This window comes from Neophocaena asiaeorientalis, unplaced genomic scaffold (genome assembly GCF_003031525.2).
Source record: "Neophocaena asiaeorientalis asiaeorientalis breed wild unplaced genomic scaffold, Neophocaena_asiaeorientalis_V1.1 scaffold202, whole genome shotgun sequence".
In the NCBI taxonomy this organism is placed as follows: Eukaryota; Metazoa; Chordata; class Mammalia; order Artiodactyla; family Phocoenidae; genus Neophocaena; species Neophocaena asiaeorientalis.
In genome coordinates, this window is record NW_020172627.1 from 3,377,384 (window position 1) to 3,393,574 (window position 16,191).

Sequence of the window (16,191 nt, forward strand, 5' to 3'; positions counted from 1 at the left end):
TATAGAGCTCTACCTCATTCTTTTCACTTGCTACATAGCAGCATTTAGGTTCTTGCTACATTTAAGTTCTTCAAATATTTTGCTAGTACAAACCATACTACAATGAACATCCTCACAAATGAGAAGTTTTCCAGGATAGAGGATCTCAGAATATATTCATTAAGTGCATAATTTATTGAATGTCTCCTACTTGATGGTCAAAAAGGAATAAACTATCTCTGCATGATTTAGCAAACTAACTACATTTGATGGCTCTTTCTTTGTTATGAATTTTCTTATGTTGTTTGAGGCTTGAATTCTGAGGAAAAGCCTTCCCACATTCATTACATTCATAAGGTTTTTCTCCTGTATGGATTTTCTGATGTTCAGCAAGGCCAGAGCTATGCCTGAAGGATTTCCCACATTTCTTACAGCAATGGGGCTTTTCTCCAGTAAGAATTCTCTGATGTTCAGTAAGGGCTGAGTTCTTGCTAAAGGCTTTCCCACAGTCATTACATTGATGTAATGGGGTTTATTGATGGGGTTTATTTCCACTATGAGTTTTCTGATGTCCAGCAAAGGATGAGCTATACCTGATTTTCCACATTTACTACAGAGATAAGGTTTCTCTCCTGTATGCATTCTTTGATGACTAACATGACTTGAGCTCTTCCTAAATAAAGCATTTTCCACATTCATTACACTGACACTGTTTCTCACCAGTATGTATTCTCTGATGTTACAAGACAGCTGAGTTATCCCTGAAAGTTTTCCCACATTCATTATATTTAAATGGCTTCTCTCCACTATGTATTTTCACATAATGAGCAAGGCCTGAATTCTGAGCAAAGGCTTTCCCACAATCATTATATTTGTAGGGTTTCTAACCAGTATGAAGTCTCTGGTGACTTAAAAGAATAGAATTATTTCTGAAAATTTTCCACATTCATTGCATTTATGGAGTTTCTCTCTAGAATGAATTTTCTGATGATTAACAAATGTTGACTGCTTCTTGAGGAAATTTCCCACATTTAACACATTTGAAACATTTCTTGCCTATGTAAATTTTATGATGATTTAAAAGGGATGAGCTGCTCATAAAGGCTATCCCACATTCTTTACATTTATGGGGTTTCTCAGCAGTACGATTTCTCTGGTGGCTAATACAGGAGGAATTATATTTGAAGACTGTCCCACATTCCTTGCATTTATAGTGTGTCTTCTCTATGCAACTTCTGCCTTCCCAATCCAGGCCTCTTTCCATCATGACACTTTTTGTTTGTTCTCCCAAATCAGATCTCTCAGAAGTATTTTGCTGTAGGGCTGACATCTTTGTTTCAAATATGTACTCCTGAACTGAAAAAAAATTTTTTAATTCAAATGTTCTCTATGTTGAAATACTGAAAATGAGAGCTGCACGTGGATAAGAATAACATTCTATTCTATACAACTAAAGGTTATGTAAAATTAATTCATCCCACTTGTGATTCTTGCTAAGAAAAGATGGCAAGACTAAAGATGGGAGAAGTAAATAGGATCTAAGGAAATAGAAGTTATAAATATTGTGTTTGAAGAATGCAAGGAGCATCTAATAAGTTGGTAAGTTAGGAAGGTAACACAGGCAACACCAAAAAAGAAAAAAAGATAAAAATTTGAGGATAAACACAACTTTGGGGAGAAAACCAAGTATCACAAAGCAAGCCAGGATTACTAGGACAGACTCCTATAGGGTGGTACATTTGAGAACATTGTAATATAACACTGTACATCTCCAAGAATTTGAGAATAACATTCCTCTGTGAGAATTTAGCAGAGAACCAACATTTAATGGCTCAGAGATAAAGATATATACATACACACACATACACATGTATTTATATTTTTATTTTTATATACATTTATATTTATTAGCTTGAAGAGAAATTCCATTCATCAGATACTAGAGCTAAGACTTATGTTTTTAAATGCAAAATTGGAGGTGAAGTCTGGTAATAAACAGCCCAGATGCTTCAAATGGCCTTTGATGGGATATGTATTTAATGTGTAATGATTAAGCTAGAGAAAATTTCAAGATTCTGATTGTAAAGGTAAGTGGAAGCAAATCAGTCATATGAAGAGAAAGGCACCCTTATGGATTCATGTTCTGTGACAAAGGTAACTTTGCAGAGCACCGGTGAAAAGGAGACTACACTGGCATATTGGGGGGAGGGAGGAGTAAACATGAACCCTATCTCATACCATGCACAAAAATCAATTCTAACAGGATGGCAAATGTAAAAGACATTCAATAAAGCCTCTAAAAGTTAACACAGAAGAGTATCTTTATAAACTTGAGGAAAGGAAAGATTTATTAAACAGTACACAAAACATAATGACAATAAAGGAAAAGATTAATAAAATAGAGCTCATTAAAATTAAAACCCCTATTCATCAAAAGGCCACTGTTAGTGAAAAGCAAACCACAGAGAGAAGGGCAATACAACATATATAATCAACAAAGAGTTTTTTTTAGTAGACACTCCATAAAAGATGACATATAATGGCCAATACACATTTGAAATGTCCTCCTCCTCATTAGATATCAGGGATATGGATATTAAGACAAAATGAGGGACTTCCCTGGTAGCACAGTGGTTAAGAATCTGCCTGTCAATGCAGGGGACATGGGTTCAAGCCCGGGTCTGGGAAGATCTCACATGCTGTGAAGCAACTAAGCCCGTGCACCACAACTACTAAGCCTGTGCTCTAGAGCCTGCGAGCCACAACTACTGAAGCCTGCGCGCCTAGAGCCCATGCTCTGCAACAAGAGAAGCCACTGCCATGAGAAGCCCATGCACCGCAACAAAGAGTAGCCCCCGCTCTCTGCAACTAGAGAAAGCCCGCGCGCAGCAACAAAGACCCAACACAGCCATAAATAAATAAATAAATAAAAGTAAAATAAAATTCTAAAAAAAAAAGAAATACACTATGAGATACACGATACACCCAAAGAACAATTAACTTCAAAGGACTGACAATATTAAGTGTTGACAAGGATACGGAACAATGAGTACTCTCACACACTGATGATGGAAATATAAATAGGTACAAAACTTTGAAAAACTATTTGGCATTATGTACTAAAGCTGAATATATGCATATGCTATAAACTAGAAATCCCACCCCAAAAGAAATGTATCCACGTATGAACCAAGCAATAACATATATGAAACGTTCATACCATTTGTAATTCTCAAAAGCTAGAAACATCCCAAATATCCATCCAAAATATGAGATAATGAAATACTCTATTGCAGTAGTTTTAAAAGCCTGGTCTCCAGATCAGTCACAACAGCATCAACATCACCTAAGAACTTGTAGAGATTTTCAGTCCACATTTCAGACCTAATGAATAGGAAGTGCTGAGGGTGGGGCCTAGCAATTATGTTTAAACATGCATTCGAATGATCCACAGGAAGGACAATGCATGAAAATGAATGAATCTCACAAAATGTTATGCATAAAAAGCCACATCAAAAAAATATATAGTTCCATTCATATAAAGTTAAAAAAACAGGCCAAAATAAATACAGTTTTAGTTCAGGGGCAGGAGGAGAGTGTGGCTAATGATTGGAAGGGATCAGGTATGATTTAGTAGAGTACTGCCAGTGTTCTCTTTCTTGAGCTGAGTGCAGGTTACATGAATATTCATTTCAAAAATACCAATTTAGACCATATTTTTATAAAATCTACTCTTCTATATATGTGTTAAATTTTAAAAAGGTTTTAAGAAAGAAAAAGGAAGGTTAGCTTATGACTCTCTTAATATTTTGATCAGAGAAATCAAATTGCAAAATATCTAAAAAATTATGACAATAAAAACTACAATACAACCAAAACACTACACAAACAGAAGTTTACAGCTTTAAATATTTATATTACATAAATAAGAAGAAAAATCAATGAATTAATTAATCAACTATAAAAGGTTAGAAAAAGTAAATAAACCTAAGGGAAAAAAAAGAAAAAGGAGTTAAAGATTAAAATCAGAAAACAGTAACACTAGTAAATACATCTAAGAGTCTATAAAAAGTAAAACAAGCTAATGAAGGAGGGAAAATGGAAAAAAAAAACAAATAAATAATGTAAATCATAAGAAAGTAACCATGAACATATAGGATAAAAGTAACCGTAAATGTAAAGGATATATGTAGAATCATAAAAGTCTACTTTGTTCAATACTATGCAGATAAATTTAAAACTTTAATTACTGGATATTTTTTAGGAAAATGTAAATTACCAAAACTGTTTCAAGAGAGAGCAAAAATCTAGTTGGCCAAGTTACTATATAAGAGAGAATACTGCTAAAGAATTACCCCCCAATTCCTCTCCCCTGCTCCCTACCACACAAAACAAGTTAAAAAAAAAAAAAACACCCAAACCTTCAGGGAACCAGTTATCATGTGAATTAAATTATAACGAAGAATGAAAATAGGAAGGATCAAAAATTTTCACAAAAATTATTATAAAATTTAAATCAAAACTCAATGAAAATGGCCCAATGAAAAAGAAAAATATAAAAAATTTCTTGTAAGTATCAATGCAAAAACTTAAATAAAACATTAGCAAAGAGTATCATCTACTGACATGTTAAAAGAATAATGTAATATGCCATGACCAAGTGGGGTTCTACTAAGAATGCCAAGTCATTAAGAGAATTAAGAATAAAATGTACCATATTAACAACGAAAAGGGAAAAGACAGATGTCATCTCCATATATGTTGAAAAGGCATTTGATAAAATTCAATATCTATGCTGAATTTAAAAGAACAAAAATTTCTTAATAAAAGACATGGATTAAATACTTCCTTGTATAATAACATATATCTATCACAACCCAATACCAAAATTTAAACAGAAAGATTAAAGAATAAGGAAGACTGAGTTACTACTGTTACTCTATAAAGAATCTACACAAGCACTTAGGGGGGAAATGTTCAACATAGTAAAAACAAATGGAATTACTGAAAAGCATTAAAACACACACACACACACACACACACACACACACACACACACACAAAATTCCAGTTATAAAATAAGTCATGGCAACTCTAGCTAATAACACTGTAGTGCATATCTGTAAGTTGCTAAGACAGTAAACCTAACAACTTCTCATCACAAGAAAAATAATTTTTGTAACTATGTATGGTGACAGATGTTAACTAGACATATTATGGTGATCCTTTCCCAATATATTAAATCATTACATTGTACACCTGAAACTAATATAATGTTATATGTCTATTATATTTCAATTTTAAAAAAGAATAGTTTAGAGGTCTAAAGGAAAAAAAAAACAGTTTAAGCAAGATTATGCATCACTGGTATTTTCCATGAAACACAATTATAAAAGTTTTCCTGAAGATGATATAAGAAAAATGACAATTCACGTTTTAAAAGAAGGATACACATTTTAGGTGAGAGAAATATCCATGTTTAAAGATTCAGAACTGAACAATGACATGGAGAAAGTGACATACATAAATTTATGCAAAGTATACACAGAAAAAAATGAGAACCAAGAGCAAATGATAACAGAGAAAAGAAATAAAAGAAGACCAGAGGGAAAGGGAAGAAAGTGCTTCCCTATCAGTTTCTTTGCCAAAAATAGTAATCACCTGTCAGGAAAATATGCTTATAACTGGAATCTGCCACTGTCCCACTGTATGACCAGGGATATGGATATTAAAACTAGAAAGGGTTAAATAGCCATTCGTCTAGCTAACCATAGGAGAATTTGGAAGACACTGAGAATGGACAGAAGGTAGAAACAAAGTGTAGCCTGACAAGTGCCTGAAAATGGGGAGGGAAACAACACATAAAGAGACTGATTTCAGGGTGTGAAGTCAGAGGCCGGAGGCCCTTGTGAAAGGAGCAGGAGTAGAAAGAATGAGAAAAATGGCAAGTCATTTGACATGAGGATGACGTTAAAAAGAGGCAACTAGTGTCAACTGCCACAGCCCTTCTGCATGGACGTGGACTCTCTAAGATGAGCCTTCTGACCAAGAACTTCCTCCTCACTGTTCTGTGTGCTGAGCTCTGGACTCACTCACCTGTATAGGTACCTGATGGAACCCCTTATACTTCCATCCATGGCTCTTCCATCCAACTGGGTTATTAGCTTGGGTTTGGAAGAGAGAAGCCCTGTTCACAGAGAAAGAAAAGGAACATGACTGTGGTTATGAGCACAAGGAGTTATCCCAAATCTCAGTCTCAACTTGGGGGTCTACACAGAGCATGGATATGTCAGGAAGGCCTAGAGGGTGGTATCAAGGACATCCAAATCAGTCACAGAAATGAAGGAGTGGAAGTCAATTAGAAAACCAGGCCTCTTTGAGGACAGGAAACTCCTATTGTTGGTGGCAGATGAATGGTGACATGCAAAATTTAGAGAACTGGGCTAGACTGCACACAAAGCTGCCCATCTTAAACTCTGTATGGCTCTGACCTTTCTGACTGAAAGGAGCATGAACTCCAGCCTCTAAGCCCATGGTAAAAACAAACAAACAAACAAAAACCTCCCATTTTAAGAGTTTAAATACCCCCAAATCATTAACGCTGTGAAAATGCACAGTTGCCCAGCAGACCAATTTTGAGTTAAAGAGAAAATAATCCTTACCCACAAACACCAGATTCCCATAGTTCTCCAGTATCACATCCCTGTACAGGGCCCGCTGAGCAGCATCCGGGTGTCTCCCTTCAATCTGGGTAAAGGCCACAGCCACATCCCCAAATGTCAGTGATCCCTGCAAAATCAAACCCAATTCCGTTTACCCAGGAACCGTTGACTCCCTTGCCCCTGAGGTAGGGAGCCAGGAAGGCCTCACTGGAGAAGGAAGGCAGGACATTCAAAGTCAGCTTCCGATAGCTCAGATTGTTTATGAGGAGAAAAGTGGGACACAGTTAACGAAAGGACCAACGAGGAACGTATATGACATCCTTGGAAAGCAGACTTGTTTCAGAGGAACGAAATATTAAAAGATAAGAGGCTGCAAAGTGAAGTGATTCGTGACCCCTCATACTTCAATCACACTGCCCTCCTCGTGTTCTTCCAATATGCCTATCATGCTCGTTCCTCCAGGCCTGGTGTTTGCTCATCCCTCACTTAGTAGGGATGAAGTGAAATTGCTTAAATGTCACTTCGTCAGAAAGTTCTTTAATCTTCTCCCATCTTCTACTACTTTCTATCCCATGACCCACTTTATTTTTTTTTTTCCACAGGGTTTCTCACTGCCAGGCAGGAGAGGTTTAGATTTATGGTCAGTACACTCTATAATGAGAGCTCCAGGAGGGCAGGGACCACTTGGGTCACTGCTATCTCCCCAGCCTAAAACACTGCCTGACACATGGGCATGTTCAAGGATGTGTCATTCAACAAATGAATAGAAACACTGAAAGACATGCAAAATGATACTGGCTTTATCCTAGAATTTACAGCGATAAATATGTATTTGTTAATTGCCATTCATAGCAATAACAACCTAATATGTACCAGGCACAGTGCTGAGCCCTAAGACATACAACATCTCTCTGTATTTCCACTAGAAATGTATAAAGTGTAAGGAACAGCACCAAGAAACGGAGGAGAGCTTAAGCAAGTTTAATTTGGGACCGCTCCTGGGTGAGATTCACTGGTCCGAGAGAAAGAGGCCAGAGAAGTTGCGCCCGGGGGAGGGTTTGGGCAGAATTTATAGGGGAAGAAGGGAAAGGGGTGTGGTGAATCCGGAAGGGCGCAGGTTATTCCTTATTTGGTGGTCTCTTCGGGTATCGTGGCAATATCTGGTGCCGGTTGCATCAGTCTTGGGACCGTTAGTTCCGCCCCTCGAAAGGCGGGAAGACTGGGCTGGGTGGAAAGTTCCCAGGTCAGTTCCTGGAAATGGGTGGTCCGGAAAATCCCCAGGTCAGTTCCTGGAACTGGGTGGTCCGGGAAGTCTCGGTCTGATGCAACCTGTGAGTCTGACTGCGTTCCCCTGCCTCAGGCCAGTTGGCCTTACATAAAGTATATCTATTTTACAGCTAAGAATACTAAGGCTCAGAGAGTTGAAAGAACTTGCTCAAGGTCACAAGCTGGTTGAGTACACAATATCAAAAAGGAGCTATAAAAAGTGGTAATGAAACTATGGAGCAAACTAGAAGAAATAGCTACGGCATATTAAAAGGAAAAAATGGGTAAGCCTAAAAAATACACATGCAAAGGTGTTTCAAATGAAATAATTTGATTCACTAAGGTGATAGGAATATGGGTAATCTTTAATTTTTAAAAATTTTTGTTACTCTTAGTTTGCATAATAAATACTCAACTATTTACTACTTCCTTCAAAATGTTCATTACCTCCTGTCAACTTCTCAAAGTCCTTCAAAACCCAGTTTTCTCCAGGATTAAGGCAAATTCCAACCTGGCATTCTAGACACTGAACGTTTCCAACTTTCTCTGGGGCTAGCTCATTCATGGTTCAGATGTAACAGCTTCACTCATGTTGCAGCGCCTTCCCCTAGTCACCCCAAACTCTCCAAATATGCAAATTTCATTTATTCTTCAGTAAGAACCGTAATGATCACCACCACTACCACCACCCCACCCTAAAGACTCCTCTGACCCCTGAAGGTCAAGAGAGCACTACCATGGCTGTGTCATGTGTATCATTCATGCTTAACGTAAAGCCTGTTACATCTTTTTATGCTACGTGTCTGTTTTTCCATTATCTCTGAGTTAGCAATGTCTTTGAGATAACAGCTGTACCTTATTACAAAGTATGTTTCACTTTCTAGCACTCTAGAAAGCATGGGTACCAACAATCTATTTGGTGAATGACTCTGTAATGGGTAGAGAGAAGGACATGAAGGGATGACAGTGGGGAGAGGGGCCCCGTCTCTGTAGAGCTACACCACTCCAGGATTGGCTCAGGCAGCTTGGTCCACATGTTAGACCCAAACGGTCTCCGAGGGATTCCAACTCGCCCAAGAACCGCCAAGAGTCGAGAGCCGTTGCAACACGAAGTATGGCTAACAGACCATATTACATCTCCAATTTGGGAAACTACCTGCCAGGTTAAACGCTGGGGCAGGTGAGGACTAAAATTACTCACAGTCAGTAGGGAGGTTTTATTCACTCATAGGGCGGGTATATTTCATAATGATTGGGTAAATGGGGTGACCTTTAAGCTTATTGGCTTATGCATTCTTGCCTCAGCTGTACTTGTTTGTTCATCAGTTTGCGGTTAGGGCATGTCCTGTATTTCAAGCCTATTTCTCAGAACTATTATTTCTTGAGCCCCCTTTTTCTCGGAACTGTTTTTGCCCAAAGGGATATTTCAGTATCTTACTCACCAGCTGGAAAGTCCAGAAAGGTTTGGGTATTGATAGGGAAATAGGGGTGTGGATATAGTTGGGGCCCTTCACATACACTGGTCAGAGCATTTTCCAAACAAGAGGCATAAACCCAACTTCATTCTGAAACAACAGAGATTTCTCAGGAAAAGGAAAAATCAAACTTACCTGGATCTGGGTTCTTGGTAGTCTTGGGGCCGTCTGTCCCGTGAACTGTTCTCCCAGGCAAGGACAAAGAATCTTGACTACGCCAACCTGGGAAGAAGAAAGGAAATATGAGGAAGTCCCTCCATGTTCGGTACTAGCTAGAACTCGCTCTCTGCACATTGAACGAGAACAGTCCGCCACCCTTCCTACTCCCCACAAAGGTCGAGAGGTGAAGGTGGTTGAGCTCAGGAAGAAAGGGCACGGAACGCCTGCCTGGAGTCCGGCCTTGCAGCAAGCTCCAGGCCAAGCTCTGACTGTGAGTCAGTCAGGCAGGCACCTTCGCCAAAACATGCGGAAAGTCTCGTCGGAGACTCAATCCCTGGGTCTCAGCGCAAGCCTTTAAACCTTCTGGGACAGCACGCCTCCTGGGGTTGGGGCCCCGCTCACATCTGCCCGCCCCTCCTAGCCCGCTCTTTCCTCAACTTGCCCCTCGGGGTAAGGAGGAGCTCACCAGGTCTTTGTGCCCCAGTCCGGCGGCGGCCGTTCACGACCTAGCTGGGAGGGTTGGGCCAGAAAGCCGCGCACGCTGAGGAGCCGTGACCACCCTCACTGTATTCACTGAAGAGACACAGGTGCAAGCCGAGCACGCCGGTGCCGCGCTCTACTCAAACGGAGGCGGGCGGGGACCGGAAACGGAAGTGACCGCGGAGGCCTCTGGGAAATGTAGTCTTGGATACAGTCCGGCGTCTTAGGTTCTTCATCCTATATGTGCACGTTGGCATCACCTGGAGAGACCGAAAAATTAATTGCGCCTTGGTCCCAACTCCACAGAATTTGCGTTAATGCTCTGGGTGTGGTCCCGGCATCGGACCACACCCAGAGCTCCCAAACGATTTTAATATTCAGCCAAGATTGGCACCCACTGCTAGAAACTGATTTGGATCTGAAAAACATGTTTTAGGTTACTTTGGGGAGCTATTTATGGTTTGTTCATTTGTTTGTTTCCAAGTAATCCTGTTTTACTTTCAAACAAAGAAAAAGCATGTTAGAAAAGTATAGCACCCAGAACATTAAAAATTAGTTTCTCACCATTAACTGACACAGAAGATGGAACAAGATTGAATCAGTTTTAACAAATGTATTATTAAAAAATTCTACTTATGGGCTTCCCTGGTGGCGCAGTGGTTGAGAGTCTGCCTGCCGATGCAGGGGACACGGGTTCGTGCCCCGGTCCGGGAAGATCCCATATGCCGCAGAGCGGCTGGGCCCGTGAGCCATGGCCGCTGAGCCTGCGCGTCCGGAGCCTGTGCTCCGCAACGGGAGAGGCCACAACAGTGAGAGGCCCGCGTACTGCAAAAAAAAAAAAAAAATTCTACTTATAAAATCCAGCAGTTTGACAGCTTAGGAAGGAAAAATATATCTTTCATTCAATTAGGACTTTTCATTTAAAAGAAAAGTCCTCTGAATGGAGCATTTATTCACCAACCAAACAATGATTAACCAATGCCCCAGTATGTGCCACTCACTTTTCTAGATGCTAAGGATAAAGCAGTTGTCAAGCACTCCCTCCTTCACCAAACTTTAGTCAGGATCCTGCGAATCCTCTTCTCCTCTAGACCTTGTCTTTGGCCTGCTGAATCCAATTTTAGTAAAGAATCCTGTGAAGCCAGTTCATCAAAAATTCTCCCACCCTTCGTATCTAATCAAGTTCCTTTCTACCTCCCCTTGATAACCTAACCAATTTCTTAGTAATTTTCCATTTACTCCCTCACCCTGCCAGTTGGCTATAAATCCCCACTTGTCCCTGTTGTACTGGGGGTAAGTTCAAGCTCTCTCTCTACTGCAGTAGGCTTGAATAGAGTCTTCTTTGCAGGTTTCAACAAGTGTCAGAATAATTTCTCTTTAACACAGTGAAAAAATAATGTTCCTCCCCTCAAAGACCTTACATTCAAATAGGGGGCAGGAAGAGAGAGATTAAACAAAAGCAAGGTAAGGAGATGGGAGGAGGATTCTTATTCAATACAGAGCTGTATGAACTGCCCTCTTTGATAAGAGATCATACAAGCAGAGTCCGAAGGAAGTAAGGTAACAAGAAGGAGTGTATCTGTGGGAAGTCTGGTCCAGGCAGAGGAAACAGTAGATGCAAAGCCACTACAGAGAGCGTGCTTGGTTTATTTGAGGAACAGAAACAGGTCAATGAGGTTGGAATACTAAAGACATAAGAAAAAACCAGATCATGTTTGTGATGACTAATTTCATGTGTCACCTTGACTGAGCTAAGGGATGCTCAGATAGCTTATAAAATATTATTTCTGGGGGCTTCCCTGGTGGCGCAGTGGTTGAGAGCCCGCCTCCCGATGCAGACCTATGAGGGTGTTTCCAGAAGAGATTAATATATGAATGGTGAACTGAGTAAAGCAGACTGCTCTCCTCAGTGTGGGTGGGCAACATCCAATCTACTGAGAGTCTGAATAGAATTTAAAAAGCAGAGGAAGGGAGATTGGTCTCTCCACTTGAGCTAAGACATCTATCTTCTCCTGCCCTCAGACCTTCAAATTTGGTCTCTCCACTTGAGCTAAGACATCCATCTTCTCCTGCCCTCAGACCTTCAGATGCTGGGACTTACGTCAGCATATCATTCCTCCCTTCTCAGGCCTTCGACCTCCAACTGGGAGTTATGCCATTGGCTCCCCTAATTCTCAGGCCATCAGATACAGACTGAACCACACCACTGGCTTTCCTAGTTCTCCAGCCTGCAGACATCAGATCATTGGACTTCTAAGTCTCCATAACCACAGGAGCCAATTAATAAATTAAATACACACAGTATTGGTTCTGTTTCTCTAGAGAACTCTGCTTAATACAATGTTGGTCCTTTCAGTCCTCTATAAAGACACTGGCTCTTATTTCAACTGAAATAAGAAGCCATCAGAATGTGGAGAAATCAGAATCCTCACTGGTTGTTAGTAGGGTCATAAAATAGTGCAGTCACTTTGGAAAATGCCTGGCAGTTCCTCAAAATGATAAATATGGAGTTACCATATCACTCCGCGATTCCATTCCTAGATACCTAACAAAGAACAATGAAAATATACATCCACACAAAAATTTGTATATAAGTGTACATAGCAGTGTTATTCATTAGAGCTAAAACTGGAAACAACACAAATGTACAACAACCGGTGAATGGATAAACAAAATATGGTATATCCAAACAACGGAATAATATTTGGCAATAAAGTTAATGAAGTACCGATACATGCTACATAATCAATGAACTTTGAAAATATAATCCTAAGTGAAAGAAGACAGTCACAAAATATAACATACTGTATGATTCGACTTATCTGAAATGTCCAAAATGTCAAATTCCATAGAGACAAAAATAGATAAATGGTTGCTAGCAGATGGAGGAAAGGAGGAATGGAGAGATACTATTGCTGGGTATGGAGCTTCTTTTGGGAGTAATGAAATGTTGTAAAATTAGATAATAATTATATTAGTTTCCTAGGGCTGCTGTAACAAAATGCCACAAACTTAAACAATAGAAATTAATTTTGTCACACTTTTGGAGGCCCAACGTGTCAGCAGGGTTGGTTCCTCCTCAGACTTTGGGTAGAAGCCTTCCTTGACTCTTCCTAGGTTCTGGCGGTTGCCATCAATCCTTGGCTTACATTCTCCCTGTGTGTCTCTGTCTTTATGTGGTACTTCCTCTTATAAGGACAGCTAGTTATATTGGATTAGAGCCCAACCTAACAACCTCATCTTAACTTGATTACATCTGCAACAACCCGACTTCAAATAAGGTCACATTTTGGAGTACTGGGGGTTAGAACGTCAACGTATGAAGGCGGGTGGGAACACAATTCAACTCATAAAATTTAGCTTTGTGTTTTGTTCCTTAATGTTTTGCCTTTAATACTCTGTAATGTATTCTTTACAGTTCACATCTTATGAGATAGTATCTAAGTTTGTCTCAAATGGATAGATAACTTTTCAGCACCATTCATTGAAAAGTCTTTTTGTTCCTCCACTAAATTGAAATGCCATCATTACCTTATGTCACACTATACAGTCTCCTAAACAAAAGTTGTGGGGATTTCTTAACCTGTGGTGTTTTCTAGAAGCAAAGGGCTCAGATAAAGTTCAACACTCTTACTATTAATAAGGAGTGGTTAAATATATTATAGTAAATCCATATGACAAAATACTAGGCAACCATTAAAAATATCAACATAGGGCTTCCCTGGTGGTGCAGTGGTTGAGAGTCCGCCTGCCGATGCAGGGGACGCGGGTTCGTGCCCCGGTCCGGGAAGATCCCATGTGCCGCAGAGTGGCTGGGCCCGTGAGCCATGGCCGCTGGGCCTGCACGTCGGGAGCCTGTGCTCCGCGGTGGGAGAGGCCACAACAGTGAGAGGCCCGCGTACCGAAAAAAAAAAAAAAAACTCTAAAAAAAAAATCAACATAGATATAGACATATGTTACATAAATGTGCTGACAAAATATTGTTGAGTGAAAAAATCAGTTTCCAAGACAGCCTGTATAGTTTAATTCCACATACTACCTCACATAATAATGAGAAATGCCAGAAAAGTACTCAGCAAAGATCTCCTGCAAGATGTGACTCAACCTATGCGAAGTCCTGTGATAAACCTTCTATTTGAATTATCTCTTTTAATCCTCAAAGCAACCCTATGAGGTAGGTACTATTACTATCCTCAATAGCAAAAACTTTTTGTTATAGAAATTTCAAATTATACACAACATAGAATAATACGAGCCACTATGTATCCATAACCTAGATTCAATAAATATCAAGATCCTGCCCATTTTCTTTTATCTATCAATCTCCCCTCCCTTTTGGTATTCTGGGAAAACTGGACAGCTACATGTAAAAGGACAAAATTAGAACACTCCCTAACACCTTATGCAAAAATAAACTCAAAATGGATTAAAGACCTAAATGTAAGGCCAGACACTATAAAACTCTTAGAGGAAACCATAGGCAGAACACTCTTTGACATAAATCACAGCAACATCTTTTTGACCCACCTCTTAGAGTAATGAAAATAAAAACAGAAATAAACAAATGGGACCTAATGAAACTTCAAAGCTTTTGCACAGCAAAGGAAACCATAAACAAGACAAAAAGACAACCCTCAGAATGGGAGAAAATATTTGCAAGTGAAACAACTGACAAAGGATCAATCTCCAAAATATACAAGCAGCTCATACAGCTCAATATCAAAAAAACAAACAATCCAATCAAAAAATGGGCAGAAGACCTAAACAGACATTTCTCCAAAGAAGACATGCATATGGCCAACAAACACATGAAAAGATGTTCAACATCACTAATCATTACAGAAATGCAAATCAAAACTATAATAAGGTATCACCTCACACCGGTCAGAATGGCTGGCCATCATCAAAAAATCTACAAACAGGGGCTTCCCTGATGGCGCAATGGTTAAGAATCCGCCTGCCAATGCAGGAGACCTGGGTTCGAGCCCTGGTCCGGTAAGATCCCACATGCCGCGGAGCAACTAAGCCCATGTGCCACAACTACTGAGCCTGTGCTCTAGAGCCTTTGAGCCACAGCTACTGAAGCCCGTGTGGCTAGAGCCTGTGCTCCGCAACAAGAGAAGCCACTGCAATGAGAAGCCCACGCACCGCAATGAAGCGTAGCCCCTGCTCGCCGCAACTAGAGAAAGCCTGCGCACAGCAACGAAGACCCAATGCAGCCAAAAATAAATAAATAAATTTATATATATTTTTTAAATCTACAAACAATAAATGCTGGAGAGGGTGTGGAGCAAAGGGAACCCTCCTGCACTGTTGGTGAGAATGTCAATTGATACAGCCACTATGGGAAACAGTATGGATGTTCCTTAAAAAACTAAAAATACAACTACCATATAACCCAACAATCCCACTACTGGGCATATACCCAGAGAAAACCATAATTCAAAAAACCACATGCACCCCAATATGCATAGCAACACTATTTATAATAGCCAGGACATGGAAGCAACCTAAATGTCCGTCAACAGAGGAATGGATAAAGATGTGGTACATATATACAATGGAATATTACTCAGCCATAAAAAGGAATGAAATTGGGTCATTTGTAAAGACATGGATGGACCTAGAGAGTATCATACAGAGTGAAGTCAGAAAGAGAAAAGCAAATATTGTATAATAACGCATATACTGGACTCTAGAAAAATGGTATAGATGATCTTATCTGCAAAGCAGAAATAGAGACACAGACATAGAGAACAAATGTATGGATACCAAGGGGAAAGGGGTGGGGCAGGAGGAATTGGGAGACTGGGATTGACACATATACATTATTGATACTATGTATAAAATAGACAACTGATGGAAACATACTATATAGCACAGGGAACTCTACCTAATGCACTGTGGTGACCTAAATGGGAGGCAAGTCCAAAAGGGAGGGGATTTCTGTATGTGTATGGCTGATTCATTTCGTTGTGCAGTGGAGGCTAACACAACATTGTAAAGCAACCATACTCCAATAGAAATTAATTTTTAAAAGTTTAAAATCTTTTTTTAATTTAAAAATTAAATAAAATTAAATAAAAATAAATTTCAAAATATACACAACATAGAATAATACAACAAGCTTCTAGGTATCCATAACCCAGATTCAACAAATATCAAGATTA

The 16,191-nt window shown here is 39.7% G+C and overlaps 1 protein-coding gene across 1 annotated transcript in view; it reads right to left on the bottom strand.

Annotated features, from left to right (window-relative positions):
• ZNF485 (zinc finger protein 485) overlaps positions 1-16,191 on the bottom strand; it is a 23,580-nt gene continuing 7,389 nt past the window's right edge. Inside the window, 9 exon segments of the mRNA XM_024739055.1 lie at positions 1-576; positions 579-657; positions 659-915; positions 918-999; positions 1,001-1,335; positions 6,076-6,166; positions 6,642-6,768; positions 9,518-9,604; positions 10,008-10,281. Of these exon segments, the coding sequence (XP_024594823.1) occupies positions 236-576; positions 579-657; positions 659-915; positions 918-999; positions 1,001-1,309 (1,068 nt within the window). The 5' untranslated portion in view covers positions 1,310-1,335; positions 6,076-6,166; positions 6,642-6,768; positions 9,518-9,604; positions 10,008-10,281 and the 3' untranslated portion in view covers positions 1-235.